At 34.2% G+C, this 21929-nt stretch overlaps 1 protein-coding gene across 2 annotated transcripts in view; it reads left to right on the forward strand.

Moving 5' to 3' along the window:
* EPHA3 (EPH receptor A3) overlaps nt 1-21929 on the forward strand; it is a gene marked incomplete at both ends in the record, with an annotated part of 304318 nt that overhangs the window by 253554 nt on the left and 28835 nt on the right. For both annotated transcript variants that reach the window (XM_084231585.1, XM_084231586.1), the window contains 3 exons: nt 4518-4703; nt 14164-14225; nt 16479-16688. In XM_084231585.1, coding sequence (XP_084087711.1) covers nt 4518-4703; nt 14164-14225; nt 16479-16688 — 458 coding nt within the window. The remainder of the gene's footprint in view (nt 1-4517; nt 4704-14163; nt 14226-16478; nt 16689-21929) is intronic.

Here is a 21929-nt window from a genome sequence, read left to right on the forward strand (position 1 = left end):
TAAACCCCAGTTGGTCTTTATATTATCCTGTTTACATATATATGAAATGACTTTTTTTTTATTATTTTCCCGCCATTTTACTCAAAACTTTGTGTTCTACACTTAATGTGCAGCTTTTGTAGGAAGTCTATGGCTTTTTTTTTGGTCAGTTGTTATCCATTGCTTATCAAATGTTGATATGGTTGTATTTGTTTTTAGTCAAAGCTAATGATCTTAGACTTTATCCTGAATAATTCATATTTAATTGCTTAATGATAAATTTGACATTTATGTTTTCTTTCCTCATATATTTCTATTTTACTCCCCTCTCTTGTGATCTACTTCTTCATTCATTTGCATTTTTAAAGATTTATTTATTTATTTATTTATACAAGCACTGGGTACAGCTAGAAGCGCAGGAGGGTGAGAGAATTCACCAGAGCCAGAGTAGGGAGCAAAACAGGCAGACTGATGAAATACACTGCTGAGGGGAGCAGCGGGCGCAGCAGGAGAGGTCTGTGTGCCATGTGGGACCCTCGCCGGTGGCCAGGGATCAAACCAGTGCTGCAGAGGCTGCAGGCAGCTTCGCAGGTCAGCGCTCAACTGCTGCACCACTGGGGAGGCCCCTCATTTGCATTTTTGGCAAAAAAATTCAACAGAAAAATTCATATGTGAACTAATTATTTAATTTTTTTCAGATATTTTATATTAATGATTAAATAGAACAGAAACTCATTTTTAGAGAGAAGAAAAATAATTTTAGCCATATTGAAAATGAAGATATTAAACTTGAGCTATGAACTAACTTTCTCAGAGCAGTACATTTTGTGAGACATACATAGGTTTTTTGTTTTTTGTTTTTTGTTTTTTTATGAATACAGTGGAAGAAGAATGAACTTTGAGGCCAGGGTTACTCTATTAAAATGCAACACTTTTCTGTATTTTTAAATGAAATTAGTGTAAAAAATTTGTTTTGAGAAATTTTCCATTGTACACATTAAGTCAGAAGACAATATACCCATTCTGATAAAAAATAAAACTGCTGCACTTATAAAGTAAAATGTAGGAGGATGTGCAATAAACTTTGGTGGAGGACTGTGGCTGCTTTAGTGGTGGGTATGGTATGGTAACATACATCTGAGAAAGTGTGATCTTATGTCTCTGAATCATGCAATCATTGTTGTAAAACAATGCTAATTCAAAAAAAAAAAAAGCATTGTCTTCCCAAAAGATTTTATAGCTATGTTTTTATTCAAAAATGATAGGATCTGAATTTTCTTTCCTATAAGTGCAAAGTTAATTTAAAAAGACACTGTAATATCAGGCACTGCATTTCCTGGACTTTATTAACTTTTACAAATATTTTTGACTTATTTTAAAGAGAATTTAATTAATATTTAACATTTCCTTGTCTAGAACAATTTATTGGTAATCATTCTAGTATTTATCTGATGGAATAATCACATTTTTTTATATTTGATGATTTTAAAAATTAACATTATTGAAATACCTCTCTTCTAAATTTTGAATGTAAATACACATATACACGTGTCCAGATATTCTAGTCAGAACAGAAAGAGGAACTCAGATTGGCAGATCAGCATTTCCTGTTCTTCCCCTTGATCTCCTTAGTAAGGAACTTTTACAAAATGCTCTCTGTTACAAATCCTGTCCAGTATGACATGAACCTTATTATTACCATCGTCATCATGACCATCTCTTACAGCAATACAGAACTGGGCATATAAAAAATACTTTTATACTCATTCTGTTACAGGGCAGGGAGAGGGGCAGCCCAAACCCCGCAAACCTGCCTTTTCTAAATGGGTTCTGCCATCTGCCGCATCAACACAAAACATATGAGACTTTGATGGGAAGGAACTTTAATACAACTAGGAAACAATACAGGAAAGGCAAAGAATCTAGTTTTTAAATTAAGGACCCAAAGTTACCCATCCCCTTGTGGGTTAAACTCCATCCAAATGGGACTGGCCCAGAGCAAGGCCCCAAAGCCTGCCACAAGTCTAAAGCATCTTCCAGTGGGGACCCACAGAAAAGGATCAGAAATCACCAGACAAGTCTGGAAGGAAAAGAGAAAAATCAAAATCAAGACAAAAACCGCCATGGTCACCTCCCCAGGGGTCCCTCACCCACATCTGTGTCACCCAGTCCACAACCAAAAGGCAAGCGTAGTTTCTTCACATGTCTCTCCATTCCATGTGCCTCCTCCAGGTCTCCTGGCTCTCCATCCTGCTTCTTTCCTTCTCAGTCTCCTCTGCATCTTCTCCTCTCTCAGCCCCTCCTTCTTTTGGGTGGGGCAGGAAACCTGGAACCTCCCCTTTTCCTGGGGACCACCTGTTACAATTCTTCAATTTGATCTAAATAGAGAGGAAGATAGATAATTTACCTTCCTTGTGGTACATTTGAAATCAAAGAATTAGTGAGTAACTTTGAGGTGCCACTTACGAGCTACCTGGCACTGTTTAAGTATACAACATTAATTATGAGGTAGATACATTCGGTATTCTTATGTTCTAGATAAGGAACAAAGGTAAAGAGAGGTTAAGACACTTACTCAAAATTGCACAGCTAATAGGCCACTGAGGCAGAATTAGCCCTTAAACAATTCAGCTGCAGAATCCATGTGTGTACTGTAGGTCCTGAGAAGCGAACAAGGACTTGTCACAGAGGGAAACTGATGATACCCAAATTTAAAGCACAATCCTTTACACCAATCAGACTCATGTTAGTTGCAGAACTTTCTGAAAATGAAAATTTGTTATGGATGCTTCCTTGTGGTTTGCTCAAACTTAATGTTTACACAGAGTGAAGTGGGGCCCCGGTAATCTTTCGATGACCTGGTGTAAAGAAATAAACACTTACTCTTGCTTACGAATTCTAGCAATGATTTACTTTGTACCATAACTCCTCCTCCTCTTAACACACATTTATAATGACATGTTCTCCCTTGAATTTAAAAATATCAGTGAATGTTGTCAAGTTCTACTCCATATTCTTCCTATAATTCTAATGAAATTCTAGCTGCAAATATTGCTAACTTCTCTACATGTTTTCAAAGGGAAGAAACTACCTTATTTCACAGTATTGCTATTTTTTACAGTATCTGTCATACCGTTGTCAACTGGTTTGTGTGTATTTCTGTATAGAGAGGTAAACAGATAATTTACCCTCCTTATGGTGGATTTGACATGTGAATAACTACTTTTCGATCTTAAAGTGACTCCAGCAATTTCCAGCCTAAGTCATTCTTTTGAAAACAGTGCCAAGACTGAATTCCCGAGAAATGGACATGTTTGGGAGAGTGTAGAGCTTCCTGGAGGGAAGCAAATCATTTGTAGGGATACAGTTAGTGAGAAGGGCTACTGCTGCTTTTGTGGATTCAACCACTTACTTGGACAAAATGTTGAGAAGAAACATCTTGTATCTTAATACCTTTTCCTGATACATGGGGAGTGGAGAAGTTGGTTCAAGTATGGTGTTCTATTCCATAGAAAGTCTAAAAATTCATTATGTCATTAATCCTATTTTGAAAACTCCCTTATTTGATATTAAAAACTACATTTCAAAGGTGCAAAACAGATTTAATAATCTATACAAAATTAGGATTTTTTTCTGTGAGCACATAGCATTCTAAGGCTAACAATACTTAGTGGTAATTACTAGAATAGTAGTGAGGATGGAGCAGTGAAGACAGAAAGTCTCTCTGTACTCAGGAAACTGAAAATACAATGAAGAATTTGTGGAAAAATCTCCCCCATAACAATAAATGTGAAGATTGTGCCTGAAGTAGTTCTAGGTGATTTTATATCAATTGGATTTGACTTTAAAAGTCAACAATTGTCCATAGTCAACAAATTCTAGATTAATTACTCATTTAAAACAACTTTTTATTGAAGAATCTAAGAAAATGTTTTCACAGTGATCTTATAGATAAGATATGCTAATTTCCATTTAATACCATTGTTATTGTTCTCCTTCCAAGAATCCAGAGGACTTTACAACTAGTATGTCAATAATGCAACACACGAAATCCTCAGTAAAATGAATTGATAACAGATGCTTTCATTCTCATTTTTAGAGAGTCCTTGAATAGAGAGCTAAATTGCCCTTCTTAGTAAAAACAGAATAGTTAAAGACATCTTAAATTTAATCCAATGCCCAGTCAGTGCTGTTTGGACTAGTATGTTGATTACACTGAGGAAACAGTAGCTATGAAAACAAGTTGTGAAAAGCCTCACAGACAGCTTTCAACTTTCCTGTTGTCCTTTCATATTGCAGTATTCACAGTGTGACACTTCACAAGGTCCTTTTTGTAGGAATATGTGGATGTCCTGGGGCTTCTTAGAGAGTCCTAGATTGCTACGTTTCCACATAATTTCAAGGCCTTTAATTTACATTCTGCAGATCAAAGGTGTAAATATTGAATGAAATTTTAGAGAGGAAGTAGTTGCTCTCTGATAATGATTTTTATTATTTAATTCCTTACCCTTTGTTGCTTGGTTCTTAATATTCTATAGGTGAATTTGGAGAGGTGTGCAGTGGTCGTTTAAAACTTCCTTCAAAAAAAGAGATTTCAGTGGCCATCAAGACCCTGAAAGTGGGTTACACAGACAAGCAGAGGAGAGACTTCCTGGGAGAAGCCAGCATTATGGGGCAATTTGACCATCCCAATATCATTCGACTAGAAGGCGTTGTTACTAAAAGTAAGTCGTCAGTCTGATTTTTTTGGATGTTGAACAGAGTTTACTTGACCTCAATTTCAATCATTTAAGAATTTTTTTGTCATTTCTCACAAAAGATCATGTTTTTCAATTCAATAGAACAAAGTATTGTACTGACAATGCTATTCTAGAGCATCAAAATGCTTTTACATGCTAGGAGTTAGATACTGGATTATACTAAAACAGGCTGATTTAAAAGATAACTAAACAGAGGTTTGTGGAAAGCTATCTTATACATTGAACAGCAAGGGAGAGGAAAAACTCAATTTTGACAGGAACTATAGGAACCCCCAGCTAGCTGCCTTTTATTGTACATCAGCTTCATTTAAGCTTCCAAATCTTTAACCCTCCTGGCTTTAGCCAAATTATGGGAGTTTGGGGAATGCTTCTGAGCTGTAAAGATTGGGATCACAGTAGACCCAAGACCTTTTCTAGGTTCTCTGTGGATTTCAAATAATTCTGACCTAGAGTCCCAGATGGATTCTTGACTGGTCTGGGGAAGCTCTGGCTCACAGCCTATGATGGAGAGCTCAACTCATTTCCATGATGGTTTCACCAGCCAGACGCAAAAGAGATCCCGTGAGGCAGATATGTGATTTTTGGCTCCAATCCCAATGAAAAACCTCTTGAGAATGCTCAGGGATTTTTTTTCTTCAAGATTTTGGAGCACAGGATGAAGAATAAGCAAAATTGGCAGCAAACTCCTTAGAGTGAAAGACAACATATGGCAGGGAATTTGGCATCCTTTGGGGGATAATTCATTGGCATCACATTTACATCTTCTATGGTTACCAACAGACATTACACATTATATTTTTCACAATGACTTTTTGAAACATTACATGAAGCACTTTCCAAATGGCACTAATACCTATTTTCATTTTAGTGTGACTAAAAAGGTAATTCTTTGCTCACAAGAGCATGGTATATTTGAAATACACTTTGATTTCCTTTAGAGTTTTCATATATTATAAACAGGATTAAGAACTTAATAATGTGGAAGTTTTTAACTATATACAGTAAGCCCACATTAAGTCTTAAAAAAGCATTTCCCCCTCTGTACACCTAAAATTTAGGTCATGCGAGTAGCAAAACTGAAATATTTTCTAATGAAAAGCTTTTAAAATATTCTTTAAACTTAATTGTAAAAACACTGTTAGGAGCAGTAATGATTGGGCTAATGTTTGAATCCTCTGTTCCTTTGGGACAAAACCATATTACTTGTTATATGGAGAGAATTATAAGGCCGGTCTCACAGGGGTTTTAATAGTCAATTACCATTTATTCTCCTCTATAACATCCTGACCAAGTGGCCCTTTAGATCTTGGGTCCCTCTAGGAGAGGAAACTTATATGTACTTATTGCAGGCATTACGCAAGAAACATCTTTGAGTTTGATACTTTCATTCTAAGGATGAAAGTTCTGAATTTGATATAACTTTCTGGTCAAATTGTCATGTCAGAGACTGCCAAATCTGACTACATAAGTCCCTGTTATCACATATAGTACACACATAAGAGAATTGCAAGCCTAGTATAGATCTTGAACTTCTTTTATGTCAAATGTAAAACTCTTAACTCTGGTAGCTTGTAACATCTGAAAGGAAATAGAAATGCCATAGAATAAATTTAATATGTTGCATTAAATAAGCTAATTTTGTTACCAGAAGAAGTTATTATATCCACTCCTATTATTTTCTTTGTTTCCTGAGACTATATGACTACTAAAACATTTTGCCTGCAATGATCAAATATACATGCATACTCACAACTAGAGTGATCCAGAACTTGAAATTTAATGAATAAAATTGTACTTAATGAGGGAAAGCAAGGTCATCACTATCTGGATTAAAAATCAAAGTGTCAAAATTCAAGTTCTGACTCAGCTCAATCATTGTGAAACTTCCAGCAAATCAAACCATTGGCGGATCCACTTTTTTCACTTGTAATAGGAATTAGCATTTCCACTTTGCCATTTCCAAGTACTTTAGGATCAAATAAGTAAAATAGGAATACATTGCTAAGTGGAATAGAACTACACAAATCTCAATCTCAATTACCACTTCCGGCTGAGCATGAGATTTTATAAGCTAATCTGAGAGTATAGAATAAAATTCTTAAAAATATTCCTTTTGTTGATCAAAGCAATTCTTTTTATTATCACTATTAATTGTGTTCTGAAACACTCAGTCTGTTATAATGTATCATTTTCAAGACATTTAGAGAAAGACCTAATACAATCATTATATTTTCATTTATATTTGTATTTCCCATAAACAATTTTAATGGTACATTTTGAGCTTGATGGTCTTAAACAGGAGAAGGTGAGAGAGTCTCTGATCTTCAAAGTAGCAGAAAGCTGGGGGCAGAGTCCCTTCTCAGAACTTGGTACAAACATGTGTTATCAATTTTAGTTAAAGTTCAAAAAGATGGAACTTGCTCTTAGCTAATGTTTGATATTTCTGCCATCACACCATTAGTCAACTGATCTTCAGACTCCTAGAAGACTTTCCAGTGGTCACTTTTTTACCTATAGCGGAATTATGTTGGATGAGATTGATGTGTTTCTGTTGTTATTTGGAGAGGGGTTATTTTCTGAAAATTAAAAAAAAATGTAATAATACAACTTAACTATATCTTTCCAATATTGAGGAATGTCATGGGCAGAACAATTTAGAGAATGACTCATAATTAACACATTTCTATTTTGATGTAAGCCACATTACACCAAAATATCAGTTATGTGTGCCTTCCATCACCTATATATGATAGGGAAACTTTACTTGAATAAGATATTGTTCTTTAGTGACAATGCCAATTTCTTGCTATTTCCTATTTATGTCTCTTTAAAATTTTTCTTCTGCACTATTTCAAGGATACTATACTCCATGTCATATACTTAATAGACAATATATATGCTTATTTTATTAATAGTTTGTCAAAATACTTTGTTAATATGATAAATTTTAGAAACTCTGATGGCATAAATTATGCATTTATGACTATAATTTGACATATGCTCAGAAACAGTTATTAATTCAACAAAACTTTGAAAATTTCTACCTAATATATTGGAGGAAAAATAAGGCAGATGATGTTATCTCTACATGCTTATAGAACTTTCCTTACTTTTTCAACATTGTCCATCTGTGTCTCTTGATTGAAAGGGACATAGTTGCATTACAAAAAAATTATTATGTATCTTTCTCAATCATTTAGATAGGATGACTTTTGAGAAGTTGGAAAGGTTAAATTCAACTTACAAAATTAGCACATGGCTTGCATGTGTCCCAAAACTGCCTTAAAAAGAGTGCTAGTCTGAATCCACAGTAACTCTCTTAAAGAAATAAGGAAATAGTTATTCCAAGTTATTCCACTGGTGTAATATCTGTCTGAGTAATTCTGGTCTCACAAAATTTCCTGCAGAAAGGGAGAAAAAGAAACACTTGTAACTCATGAGGCTAGTAACATCTTTATATCAAGCTATACTAGAATATTATCATAGATGAAAATGTAGCTTGGTGTAATACCTGAACAAAATTCAGTAACATGATTTATTATGAAGCCATAGCTAAAATTGTATTTTTAAAAAAAAGATACAACTTCATGACCAAGTTCATTTTTTTTCCAAGAAAGGGAAATTGTTATAATATTTAACCATTCAAGAAATTCACAGCATTAATAGTGAAAAAAATCAAACAATTGATGCATAAAGTAAACACCTTAATTTATAATTTTTAGCATAGCCTAAATAGAAAATATGTATGCCTGATAAATGTAAGTAAACACTCCCAAAACAAAAACAAAGCTAAAAATATAATTTTATGAGTGACACATTAAAGATATTTCTTTTAAAGTAGAAACAAGAATTCTGCTATTACCTCTTCAATTAATTATTGAGGTCTTAATATTTGCAATTGGATAAGAAAAAAGGTAAAAGGTATAAAACTGCTTGAAAAGAAAAAAAAAACTACATTGTCCTTGTAAAATCAAACTGAGTACATCAAATTAGCATGTTCATTGTTATTGAACAAAATGATCCTACAAATCAAGTCTGAAGAAATAAAGGAGTGAAAACATTATACAGGTCTTCAAATGTATTAAATTTTATTTCAAATTAAGCATAAGTAAATTTATTTATTTTTTTTTGTTGTTGTTTTAATATTTCCAGCATTTATTATTAAAGTGGGTGGTTGTGGAATAATTATAGTCCATATCATGATGATGATGATGTTTTCTTTTTTTTTTTTTTTTTTTTTTTTTTATAAAATTTTATTGTTATATTCCCCATACAATTGCAGCCCCCCATTCTGACCCCAATCCCTCCCCTCCTGCCCCCGCCCCCCTAAAAGTGTCTCTGGTTCATAGTTTTTTGTTGATTTTGATTTTCACTTTCTTATAGTTATTCATTTTCCTGGTCCCTTATTTAAGTTTTCTAGATTCCTGCTATGAGTGAGACCATCCGGTATTTTTCTTTTTCTTTTTGGCTTATTTCGCTGAGCATGATCCCTTCCAGCGCCATCCATGTTGCAGCAAATTGCATGTGTTTATCTTTTTTGAATGCTGAGTAATATTCCATGGTATATATGTACCACATCTTCTTGATCCAGTCATCTATTTTTGGGCATTTGGATTGTTTCCAAAGCTTAGCTATTGTAAACAGTGCTGCTATAAACATAGGGGTGCAGGTGTTCTTTGGAATTGATGTTTCTGTGTCCTTTGGGTAAATACCTAGGAGTGGAATTGCTGGGTCATATGGAAGCTCTATGTTTAGTAGGTCCAGAAATCTCCACACAGCTTTCCACAGTGGTTGGACCAGTTTGCACTCCCACCAACAGTGCAGAAGAGTTCCTTTTTCTCCACACCCTCGCCAACATTTGTTGTTGCTAGCTTTTTTAATGTGTGCCATTCTCACTGGTGTAAGATGGTATCTCATGGTAGTTTTGATTTGCATTTCCCTGATGACAAGTGATGTTGAACATTTTTTCATATGCCTGTTGGCCATTTGCATTTCCTCTTCAGAGAAGTTTCTTTTAAGCTCTTCTGCCCATTTTTTGACTGGATTATTTTCTTTGTTGTTGTTGAGACTCATCAGCTCTTTGCAGATTTTTGTGATCAGTCCTTTATCATTAGTGTTGGGTGCAAAAATGTTCTCCCAGTTGGTGGGGTTTCTCTTTGTTTTTGTTATTGTCTCTTTTGCTGTGCAAAAGCTCTTTAATTTGATATAGTCCCAGCTGTTTATCTTAAGCATAAGTAAATTTAAAAGTCAGCTAAATGTAAAGTATTTGATGCATTAAGATTGGTAGAATATGGTTAGTGTTTTTTTTTTTTTTAAGATTTATTTATTTATTTATACAAGCACTGGGTACAGTCAGAAGCGCGGGAGGGTGAGAGAATTCACCAGAGCCAGAGTGGGAAGCAGAGCAGGCAGAAGGACCGAGGTACACTGCTGAGGGGAGCAGCGGGCGGCAGGAGAGGTCTGCGCGCCATGTGGGACCCTCCTCTGGTGACCGGGGAGCAGCCGGGGATTGAACCAGCGCTGCAAGAGGCCGCGGGCAGCTTCACAACCCAGCGTTCAACCCGTGCGCCACCAGGGAGGCCCAGAATATGGTTAGTTAAGAAGGACTTGGAGAAAGTGTTTCTTGGCCTGATTTTGAAGAAGGGGATTGTTCTTAGCCAGTCTGAAGTGATAAGCATGATCTGATTAATTTGTAACTGGCACTCTGCTACGTGATGAATTTAGAAATACAGACAAAATAGAGTTGGCTCCTGCCCTCATTAACTATTTATAGACCAGTGTATATTTTAGTGGTCTTTCATAAGAATAATAACCTTGATTAAAAATGAAATTGGAAGAGTGCCTGTATTTTTATGTGATTTAATAGCAAAATAGAAAAATACTCTATTTCAGATCATTTCAATGTTTGTCAATTAGTTATAGTGCAAGAAAATCTAAAATCAAATGTTTTGTAATCAAAGGTGATATAAGTCTGTTCCTGGGAATATTGAAATGTATTTTGCCAGTTTTCCTTCTGTTTATGGATTTTTTGCTTTGACCATGATTCTGATTACATAATACTTATAATAAGTGCTGGCTGTAAAGGTCGAAGATTTTGAGTTTATAAATCACACTCATGTATTAAAGTGTGCTTAAGTCTTTCAAAAATAAGGCATAGAGTGTATAAGACACAACTGATGTCAATAAAAAGCACTTCCTCTGGAAATAAATTAAATTGCAGTTATTTTTAAATACCTTATTATTGAATCATATCTTTTTTGTTTCACTTAAAATATTTTTATCCATCACAAACATTTATTTTATTTGATAATTATAATAAAAATTTCTATGTCTGGCTATATATTTATCACATTATCCTTCTCTTCCTTTTATAGAAAATGTATTTAAGAAGGTTGTGGTAATATAGACAGTGCTGAACCTGGAATTCTTAGACATTTTGAATCATATTTCTTATGTCTTCAAACAGTAGTTCAGTGGCTAGAGATATCTCTGAACCACTAGGGATAGTTGAGGAAATGAACTAATTGTAACAGACTGATTTACTTCCCTTAACCCTTAATTATGAAAAATCACAATTTTATCTATGCTCATAAATCAATTTAAGAATGGCAAGATTCCACAGCAAATTCTCTCTTACTCATTTTTGGTGGTTTCATTTCAACCATTCATCGAACAATAATTTCATTAAGTTTAGAACATATATGTAGATGTGTTTCAAGATCTCTGAGTGCAGTGTATGGTACTGGCTCTGTCTTGAAGAAGTAGATAATATCATTTCTAAATCAAAATACACATAAAAGAGCATTCAAATTTGGATGAAGATACACTGCATTGTGTGCAGATGAGCTGGAATTTTATAAATAATTTTCTTTTAGTACATTTTAGGAGTGGTTCTCATCACTATTGCAAAAAATCTCTTTTCTTTTAACCCTGTTTAAAATAATCAAAATTACCAGGGAAACTGAGTGAAGATACTGCTTTCCAAGGTAAAATATTTGTGATTCTGTTTACTCTGTCTGTACATTTGAGTTTGCTGACTCTTTGAAGTTAATGCAAAACACATTTTCAGACTTGCCCATCTTAACTGATTTATTTATAAATACCTAAATTAGAGAGTTAAATACAGCCTGATCTGATTTCTGAATGGTCATGGGGCTTTGGCTTAATTGACTGGTTTGATTTTTCAGCTACTTTTATTTCCATTGCCAAACATTCTACTAGACATGCTAATGAGAAATGAAATGGTCTAAGGCTGGAGCCAGAAGGAAGAAAGTGATAAGCAAAGGTATGGGTAGTGCATAAACATAGTAACTGCCCACTGTAATTGAGAGTAAGAGGCAAAATATCTATGACTACTTTCCTGAGATGCATTGAGCTTTGGTAGTACATTATTTCTTCCTAGGATTGTATTAAAGAAGGAACGTAGAAATTAGTGATTTATGGAAAATGCACACATGGAGGATTTCATCCGTCCATCCATATATCCATCATTTCAATTTAGATCAGATAAAGTCAGGTCTCTGGGACCAGTCTTTAGGCATTTGATTTACTTGCTCAGGAGAGACAAAAGTTTTCAAAGATATGTTGAATCTTACCATGCTTCTTGAATATTGTCAAATCAATATTCTTAGTGAGAATATTGAGGAAACATAGTCTAGAGGTTTAAGCTTTTGACTATGATGATTCTTAAGACAACAAAATTAACTAGATGTAAGTGATGTATTGCCCAAAATATAGAATTAAATCAGTGTACTAATAGAGAATAGATTGATGTATAGATTGATTATTATATACATTAAATTTTTCTGAGCACTTCTATAGAATTTAAATAGCTTTATTCATCTATTAATGAATGAGGCATATGGTTTGAAATATTTTCATGTTTTCCATGGATTCATGTATTAAATGGAGTAAGTATAACCTTCATGGTACTAAGTCATAATACACAACCAATACGAGTTAAGAGTTTTCACTTATGAAAGGAAAAAAGGATAGAAAGTTAGTTTCTAGCATCAGAATGGCAAACTAATCTTCATGAAATTTGAAATATGTGAGGAAAAAGCAATGTGTTCTACAACTAGGTGTTCACGGATGTTTGTTTAAAAATCTATTATTTGCTGAAGGCTTTTCTCAAGTATTCATGTACATCTTCATGACATGGAAGATGGGTGTTTTTTTCTTCTTCTTGTAAAATGATAGATTTATAATTAGAACAATCTTGGTGCAACAATAAAGAAAGAATTACAGTGCGGTGACGTGTAGGCTTTGAAATAAGAATCAGCTATGTTGCAGATCTGTTCGAGTGTTCCATGTATATCAAACATAAGCATTTTTGATATTTATTTATTTTGAATGTTGGTTTTATATTATTTATTTTCATGGCTGTTATAATAAGTAATAAATTTATATTTTTAGCTTTGTTCACATAACATTATACTATAACAGTTGTCTAAAGTACAGTCTTCAGTGTCATTATTTTAGTTCAGAATAATTCTGGTATTGACATTCAGCAATTGTTCAAATCATTCAGTGCTGAACATTTATTCTATTTGTAACTCTACTTATCCAATATATCTAGCACATTTATGTGTAATCCTTTTTCATATTTTAAATGTTTCCATCAGTATAAATTTCCAAAAGTGACAGCTCAGTGTATTCACGTGCAGCATTTGACTTTATAACTTATTAGCTATGTGACATTGAGCAAGTTAATTAACCTCTGTCTATCTCAGTGTTCTTCTGTGTAAAATGAAATTATAATAATTAATAAGTAAATGTAGATAACATAATTAAACAAGTATATATAAAATAGGTAAAGGACTTAGTATTTAAAAGATTTAATTGCACTTAAGGTCAAATATTTCCAAAATGATTCTTAAAATTTACTGCTAACAGCAATTTTAATTTTATTTTCCTTTTAAACATAGTGAACTTCAATTTTGTAATTTTTATGTATTGACGGAATAGAATTTTAAAAGGTTATAATTATTTGTCTTGTCTTTGTATATAGGATGCATGGAGGTAGAGATTTTTATTTAATTACTCTGACGAAGCAGTTCAAAAGTGAACATCTAATGTACAGCTCTATAGGTAGCAATACAAAGTACAAATTGTTGTTGAATTCATGACTCTATGTTGGACTTGCAGGCAGAAATATTTGATTTTGTAGGTTAACAATGTTCACAAAAAGTTATGGCAAATTACACAGTTTAGATTTCATAGGTTATGGGTCTTTATTCTGAAAAACAATTAAAATCCACTTTTTTTCTTTTTAATAGAACTTATAAGTTTAGAAAGATATGGAAATCTTTTACATTTTTAATTCATCAGGTCTATAAAAATGCATTATAAAAGTTTATTGCATGATATTTTTTGAATCTTACAGATGATTACATATTTAATTTATTCTTTGCCGTGTATCTAGGTAAACCAGTGATGATTGTCACAGAATACATGGAGAATGGTTCCCTGGACAGTTTCTTACGTGTAAGTAGAAGATTATCTACTTATATATAGATAAATAAAATATATATGCAGATATATATTTAATATATACACATATGCACATGCATATATATTAACATTTTTGCATGTACAGAAATATTTATGTAATGAATTACTGAAAGTGTTTGAGACAACTTCTAATAGTGTGCCAAGTAATTAGCGCTCCAAAGTTTAAAGTAAGACTGAAATTTTGAGTACAAATTGCATATTTGTTTTGTATTATTCAAATGTTAACTGCTTATATTTACAAACAAATTTGGGCAGTTAATTTCAGTCTCTTTGTACTACCAAGATTCACATCAGTTAAAATAAAAATTATAGAATCTGAAGAGGTGGGGTCCTGTATTTCTGAATTATATACTGTGTTATATACTAATGTTATCTCAATAAAAAAATATATAAACACCTAAATTAAGTCACAAGTAACATTAAGATAGAAATAGCTCATCTTCTCTATTTAAAACAACCCCAGTTTGTTCTAAGATAGACTACCTTATACTTTGAGCTATCCATTCAGAAAATAAGTATATGCTATATGCCAAGGTAGTCTCAATTCAGATATCATGTTGGTGGTATAGGTGTGTTTAAATTTGGAAACTTTAGTTCTAATTATTTTAACAAATATTAGGTTCAAATAAAAAAAAATTATGGGGAGCCTCCCTGGTGGCACAAGTGGTTGAGCACCGCACTGTGAAGCTGTCCACAGCCTCTGCAGCGCGGGTTCGATCCCGGCAGGCCGGCAATAATCCCACATGGTGCAGCAGACCTCTCCTCTCGCCCGCTGCTCCCCTCAGCAGTGTATTTCGTCAGCCTGCCTGTTCTGATCCCTGCTCTGTCTCTGGTGAGTCCTCTCACCCTCCCGCTCATCTGGCCTGTACCCCGGTTCTTGTATAAATAAATAAATCTTTAAAAAATAAAAAAAAAATTAAAAATTATGGACCATGTAACACTGACAGTAACCAGTTGCTACAGTGAATAAAAAAGTCAGACATTTTCCTCAACACTTTCTAAATGTAGTAACAGTAGATAGATAAAATAATACATAGAACAATTCTTTATTATGGGGAAAATTCTAAATTATATATGAAGGATAGATTATATTTTTATTTTAGTATTCACAAGCCATATAAAATATTTAGTCATAATTATTTTTACAAACGTTTCAAAAACAAATATTTTCCAAGTCAGATAATTCAAACTTTTAAGATAAAATTCTTCTAAAAGAGTTTTGTTTGTGTAGATAATAACAATTTATGGAATGTTATATTTATCTATATATTTATTTGTGCATGCATATATGTATGTGTGTAAATTATCATCTATCTCTATCATCTATCATCAATCTATCATCTATCTATCTACAGACTATCTATTAATATATTATAAATCATATATTTCTATTTTAATCCAAATAGGTTGGAAGCTTTTCTAAATCCAGCACTTTGTTACATTGTTAACTTGCTTTCTGTTTCATGACCTATAATTTAAGTTTGGGTAGAAAAGCAAATATTCAGTGAATATTTTCTACTGGTTTTGAACTAATTTTTATAATGATAATTTCAAATTTAACATCTGCCCTATTTGAAACTGTTAATAAAATATCTGGAAAACAAGAAGGCAGGGTGAATGTTCAAGTGAATAAATAAATATAAACCTAAAATAACCACAAGATCCATTTCATTTTGTTATCCTTCATTGTAAAGTTTTCCAGGAGTTTGTTACAACATGACTAGCAGTATCCTAGGTTTGTTTTTTTTTTTTTTTAAGATTTATTTATTTATGCATAAAAGAACTGGGGTATAGGCCAGAGGTGTGGGGGAGGAGGATTCACCAGAGAAGTAGGGAGCATAACAGGAAGATCTACTGAAATACACTGCTGAGGGGAGCAGTGGTGGAGACAGGTCATGTGGATTACTCCCTGACCTGCACGGGATCGAACTCATGCTGTAGTGGATGCCAATAGCTTGATAGCACTGTCTTTAACCCCTGAGCCACCAGGGAGGCCCAGCAGTGTCCTAGTTTTGAAAATCAAAGACTAGGGTACTTCTCCCTACAGAGCATGTTTTCTGTTTGTTTTGGCTCTTGCAGCCATTAATCCACATATAGGTTCTGACTGGAGTATGTAGAACAAAAAAGTGTATGGTATATCTATTTATAATTCAGTGCATGATATTTTTAACTAAAATATGTATTTGTAAAATCATAAATTAATTGTATATATGAAATACTTCTCAGAAACACGATGCCCAGTTTACAGTCATTCAGCTAGTGGGGATGCTTCGAGGGATAGCGTCTGGCATGAAGTATCTCTCCGACATGGGCTATGTTCACCGAGACCTGGCTGCTCGGAACATCCTGATCAACAGTAACTTGGTGTGTAAAGTTTCTGATTTTGGACTTTCGCGTGTTCTAGAAGATGACCCAGAAGCAGCTTACACAACAAGGGTGAGTAATTCATTTTCTTTGTTTTATCTTTGTTTTCCATCTTGTATTGTGTTGCAAGTAAATAGAAATATGTGCTAAAATGCTTTGTCAATTATTATAACTTCCCCCAAATGAAGCTTACCTTTTACATTTAAAATATTGTTATTTATGGTTGGAAAATTGATAGTCAGAGTTCATAAGTTGGGTAATGATTTTAATTATGAAATGTCATACATGAGTTTAATACTTCCCTCACCTTCCAAGGAAACATAATTCTCAAATACCTAGAGTCTTGTTATCTTTATGTTTACCCCTCTTTTCATCATGGTGGACCTACCTTTAGTAAACAGAAACATTTTCAGTATCCCCATCCAACTAGATATAATTTTAAAACAATAAAGCTAATGTAATATAAATAACAAAAAAACATACTCAAGCGAAAATACAGCAAGAATATATCGCGGGCCTCCCTGGTGGCACAAGGGGTTAAGACACAACCTATGAAGCTGTCCGCAGCCACTGCAGCACAAGTTCAATTCCTGGCCAGGGAGATAGCCACATGGTGCAGCAGACCTCTAATGACTCACCTGCTGCTCCCCTCAGCAGTGTATTTGGGTCAGTCCTCCTATTATACTCCCCATTCTGTCTCTGGTGAATCCTCTCATCCCCCACACCTCTGGCCTGTACCCTAGTTCTTGTATGCATAAATAAATAAATCTTAAAAAATAATAAATTGTGAACTCTGTGAAAGAATTTAATGGACACCAGAGAGAACAGAGGGGAAGGATGACGGGATCGGGGGAGAAAAGCAGATGGAATATTGGCACAGGTGGTTTTGTGGGGTGTGAGTGGAACATGTGCACATATGGAGGAGTGAAATGTACCCAGTATATTAAAATATATATATTTACATAAAATGTTGAATGACAGTTAAATACTTTTAAGGCAAAATAAATCAATTAAATTAAAGTATACGTAAGTAACACCTGTTCCTATTATAAAAATTTCAAAACAAACCAAGATAAAGGAGAAAAATTATCGATCAATGTGCCACTCACAGAACACACTTGTAAGTTTGTAGGACAATTGTTCCAGATATTTTTGGCATAGCTTTATATACCAACATGTGCATGAATACATAATTGAAATATAATTATTCATAACAATGTGTAGACTCTAGCAATATACTTCTGAATATATTTCACTGTCAACAAATAATTTCTAAGTTTTCATTTTTAATAATTGGATTTTGAATGTATTCCATTTTCTGGATATATCATATTTTAAACAAGCCCTAACCAGTAGGGAAATTATTATGATAGCTAATTTTTTTTAATATTTTACATAAATGTAAATGATCTCCTCATTGGGCACAATTTCAATGGTTTGATATTATTGCCAGTACTTTGAGGTAGACGATCATGTATATATAGTTCATGCTTTTCCATCACAAATGTGAGCATTTTGGTATATAAATCACCCTATTATTTCCTATGAAATCACTGATTTTCACTCCAAGTGTCATTATACAAAAGAGTCTGTAGAGGGGGCCTCCCCGGTGGCGCAGTGGTTGAGCGCTGGCTTGCGATGCTGACTGCGGCCTCTGCGGAGCCGGTTCGATCCCTGGCTGCTCCCCGGCCACCAGAGGAGGGTCCCACATGGCGCGCAGACCTCTCCTGCCGCCCACTGCTCCCCTCAGCAGTGTGCTTCGGTCCTTCTGCCTGCTCTGCTCCCCGCTCTGGCTCTGGTGAATTCTCTCACCCTCCCGCGCTTCTGACTGTACCCAGTGCATGTATAAGCAGAACAAACAAAACAAAATAAATAAATAAATAAAACATGCCTCTATTAAAAAAAAAAAAAAAAGAGTCTGTAGAATCTATCCCTCCATATTCTCACCTGCCAAAAGAAAGAATGGGCAGTTCTAAAAAATAGTCCATTTCTGCTGTTTTCTTCTTAATTAATTCTAAGTTTATTCCTGATTAAAAAAAAAAAAAACCAACATCTCATTCCCTTTTGAAATCACCAGTCTTGACAACTCCATTGACCCCCACTAAGTTTGTCATCATAGCACCTATATCACTATATCACATTCTGAGAAGAGGCCAGAGTGTGTTTCGTCTACAAATAAAGTAAAAACTAACCCTTAATAACTGACCAGAACTGAAGCATCAAACAGGGAAGGGCATGGGGAGAGTTAAGAACAAAGAGGGAAGGAAATGGACTATGTTGGTGACTATGGGTGATTTGCTGGTGGGTGCACTATACAAGCAGTACCAGATGGGGGTATCCAAATATTACTTTAATTAAAAATAAATTAATTCATTCATTTAAAAAAAGTCATAAAAAGGTACAGTTATAGAACCACAGAAATACAGAAGTGCAAGTGCCAAAAATATTTCCAGATGCAATGATTTATTGAGTTGAAACTCTCCTTGTTTGCTTTTCCCATTTTCAATTATACTTTATAGTGGATTTACTTTGTTCACAAGTATAAGTAATCTAAAAATGTGTCCTGCATAAAAATGTTGCTGTTGTTAGGAACAAACTTCATTAGATTTGGTGTAAGAGAAAAAGAAGGAAATTTTGTAGCTAGAAGCTAAGAAGTAAATTAAATTTAAATTTATAACAGGGACTATGACTACACATTTTTGAAAATGATGAAATTATGAAACTTTACTAAATATCTTGATATTAAAGATAGTAAGCTATTTCTAATCTCCATAAAAATTAGTCAACCAACATATACAGCAAAACATAATTTTTATGACTATATTATCATCCCAGGAGACAACATATGCAACAAATGATAATATATATATCATACAATTCTCTATACTTTATAAAACTCTCATTTGAAGGCAAAGATAACATCTGATAAGATTTTCCATGTATGGGAAGGCTACAGTGTCAAAGGCAACTGCAAAGTGAGGGTAGTAGGGTAAAAACCTCTATAATGTCTAGATTTCTATATTATACTTGATGTAACAAAACCTTCATTCTATATAATTTTTAAAATGATAATATATTTATTGTCTTGAGGATTGTTTTTTTCTCTGCTCTCAGCTACTCTGCATTCTTGAGGACCTTGTGAGCTTTTAACCTAGTCCTTGAAAAGCCTCATTCAGGTTGGCATTGGCCTTGTTGTTGCAACAACCATCTTATCCAAGAAATATTTCCAATTTTAATAAAAATATATGATAAATGGCCTTTGTTTGAAATACAAAAATTTCTGGTAATTCAGTCAAATTCTTTGCTCTATGCCAGGTCTTATTAAGTTAGCGTGTTCTTGTTCTCAAAACTGGTCTTGACTTCAAGAGAATTCCAAGGAATGATTTCTCTTGCAGGAACTTGAAAGATTCACTTCAATCTTGATTATTGGGCCTCCCCGGTGGCGCAGTGGTTGAGCGCTGGGTTGCAAAGCTGCCCGCGGCCTCTGCGGCGCCGGTTCGACCCCCGGCTGCTCCCCGGCCACCGGAGGAGGGTCCCACATGGCGCGCAGACCTCTCCTGCCGCCCGCTGCTCCCCTCAGCAGTGTATTTCGGTCCCTCTGCCTGCTCTGCTCCCCGCTCTGGCTCTGGTGAATTCTCTCACCCTCCCGCGCTTCTGACTATACCCAGTGCATGTATAAACAAAACAAAACAAATAAATAAATCATAAATAAATAAAAAAATACATGCCTCTTAAAAAAAAATCTATAAAAAAAATCTTGATTATTTACTGTCTGGAGAATAGATTGAGTTAAATTTCAGAGATTTATTTTCATTGACTGTTACTTTCTAAGGACAAAGGCTTCCAAGAAGACCTCTTCTTGAACTTTAGTGGAAGAAAGGTGTTGCTGTGTCAAAATTCTTCTTTAGCATTTGTGAAATGAAAGGGTAACAGGTTCTTTGAATATGTATTTCAGTATCAGAAGATTTGTGCAAACTACACTGACCAGATGGTTTATCTTCCACCAATAAATATCTGTTCAGATTTCTTCACTGTTGATACTTGTGTTTTCTTGAAACTTCAAGACATTCATAGGGGTCCCTACTTCCTTCTGAGAAACTGTAGTTTGCATATGCATTTCTAGAATAGTCTAGAAACCCTTGATGTAATCTCCTATTATAAGCCATGTTTAGTGCAATCATTTTATAATTTAATTTAAAATATGAGGCATGGTTATAGAATAATAGGACTAATATTTTTATTTTTAAATAAACACAATAAAAAAGAATGCTGCATTCTAAAATATGTTTTTAAGAATGCATACTTACTTCAGGGACACTGCTATTACATAAAATAGGAAAATTTTTGAGAAATTCTCTTTGGAAATTATGTTTAAAACTAAATTATAAATGATATCATCAAAAGTGTCTATGTGTATAGAATTTTGAGAAACAGATTTGACTGAGGTAAAAGCTCTAGTCTTATTAAGTTTATAACTAACAGCAAAAGTAGCACGTTACTGTACAGTAAAGCCTTACTTTTTAACCTAAAGCATTATTGTCCAGCCCAAGTATCCACCTTATCGATTTGATTTAATGTGCTATGCTTACTTTCTTTTTCTGGCAGAAAGTTCATTTTAAAAGTGTGCTAAGGTGTTCCTTTCATGTAAACATATTTTGGTTAATCTTTCTACCGCTCCTGTTATATCAGTCACTTGTAAGTATTTCAACCAGTATCTGGAGCTTCAACAATTCAGAAATTAGTGTTCTGTGCCTCGAGTGCACTAAACCTTTCCCATCAGCTCCTTTGAAAGTTACTGCCTTTAGGTAGAGGGTAACCGCATCAGAGTCCTTTGATCCCGTGCCACTAAAGGAATGTAGGATATCTGCTTCTCTCATCTTTAAAACATCTCTGTGTTCAGGGCCTCCCTGGTGGCACAAGGGTTTAGGCACCGCACTACAGGGCAATCCACTGGCTCTGCACACCCCACCCCACCCCCGCATATCTGGCCTTGTACCCTGGCTCTTGTATGCTAAATAAGTAAATCTAAAAAAAAAAATTTCTGTGTTCAACAGGCAAGGTAGAAGAATGGAATTGAAATTATATCAACTAATTCTGTATTTAAAATTTTCTTAAATGAGGGAACAATTGAAAAGATAATAAAATGTTTAATTTTAAAATTTAAAAATATTTATCATTTTCCCATATTGTTTTTAATAGTATGTGAGGTGTATCACAAGATTTCCTTCCTTTTATCCTCAATAGATATACCTAAGAAGAGTCAACTGAGATAATAATATGCACTTTTGTTTTTTTTCTCTTTTCCTAAAAGAT

The sequence above is a fragment of the Talpa europaea genome (assembly GCF_964194135.1).
Source record: "Talpa europaea genome assembly, chromosome: 4".
In the NCBI taxonomy this organism is placed as follows: domain Eukaryota; kingdom Metazoa; phylum Chordata; class Mammalia; order Eulipotyphla; family Talpidae; genus Talpa; species Talpa europaea.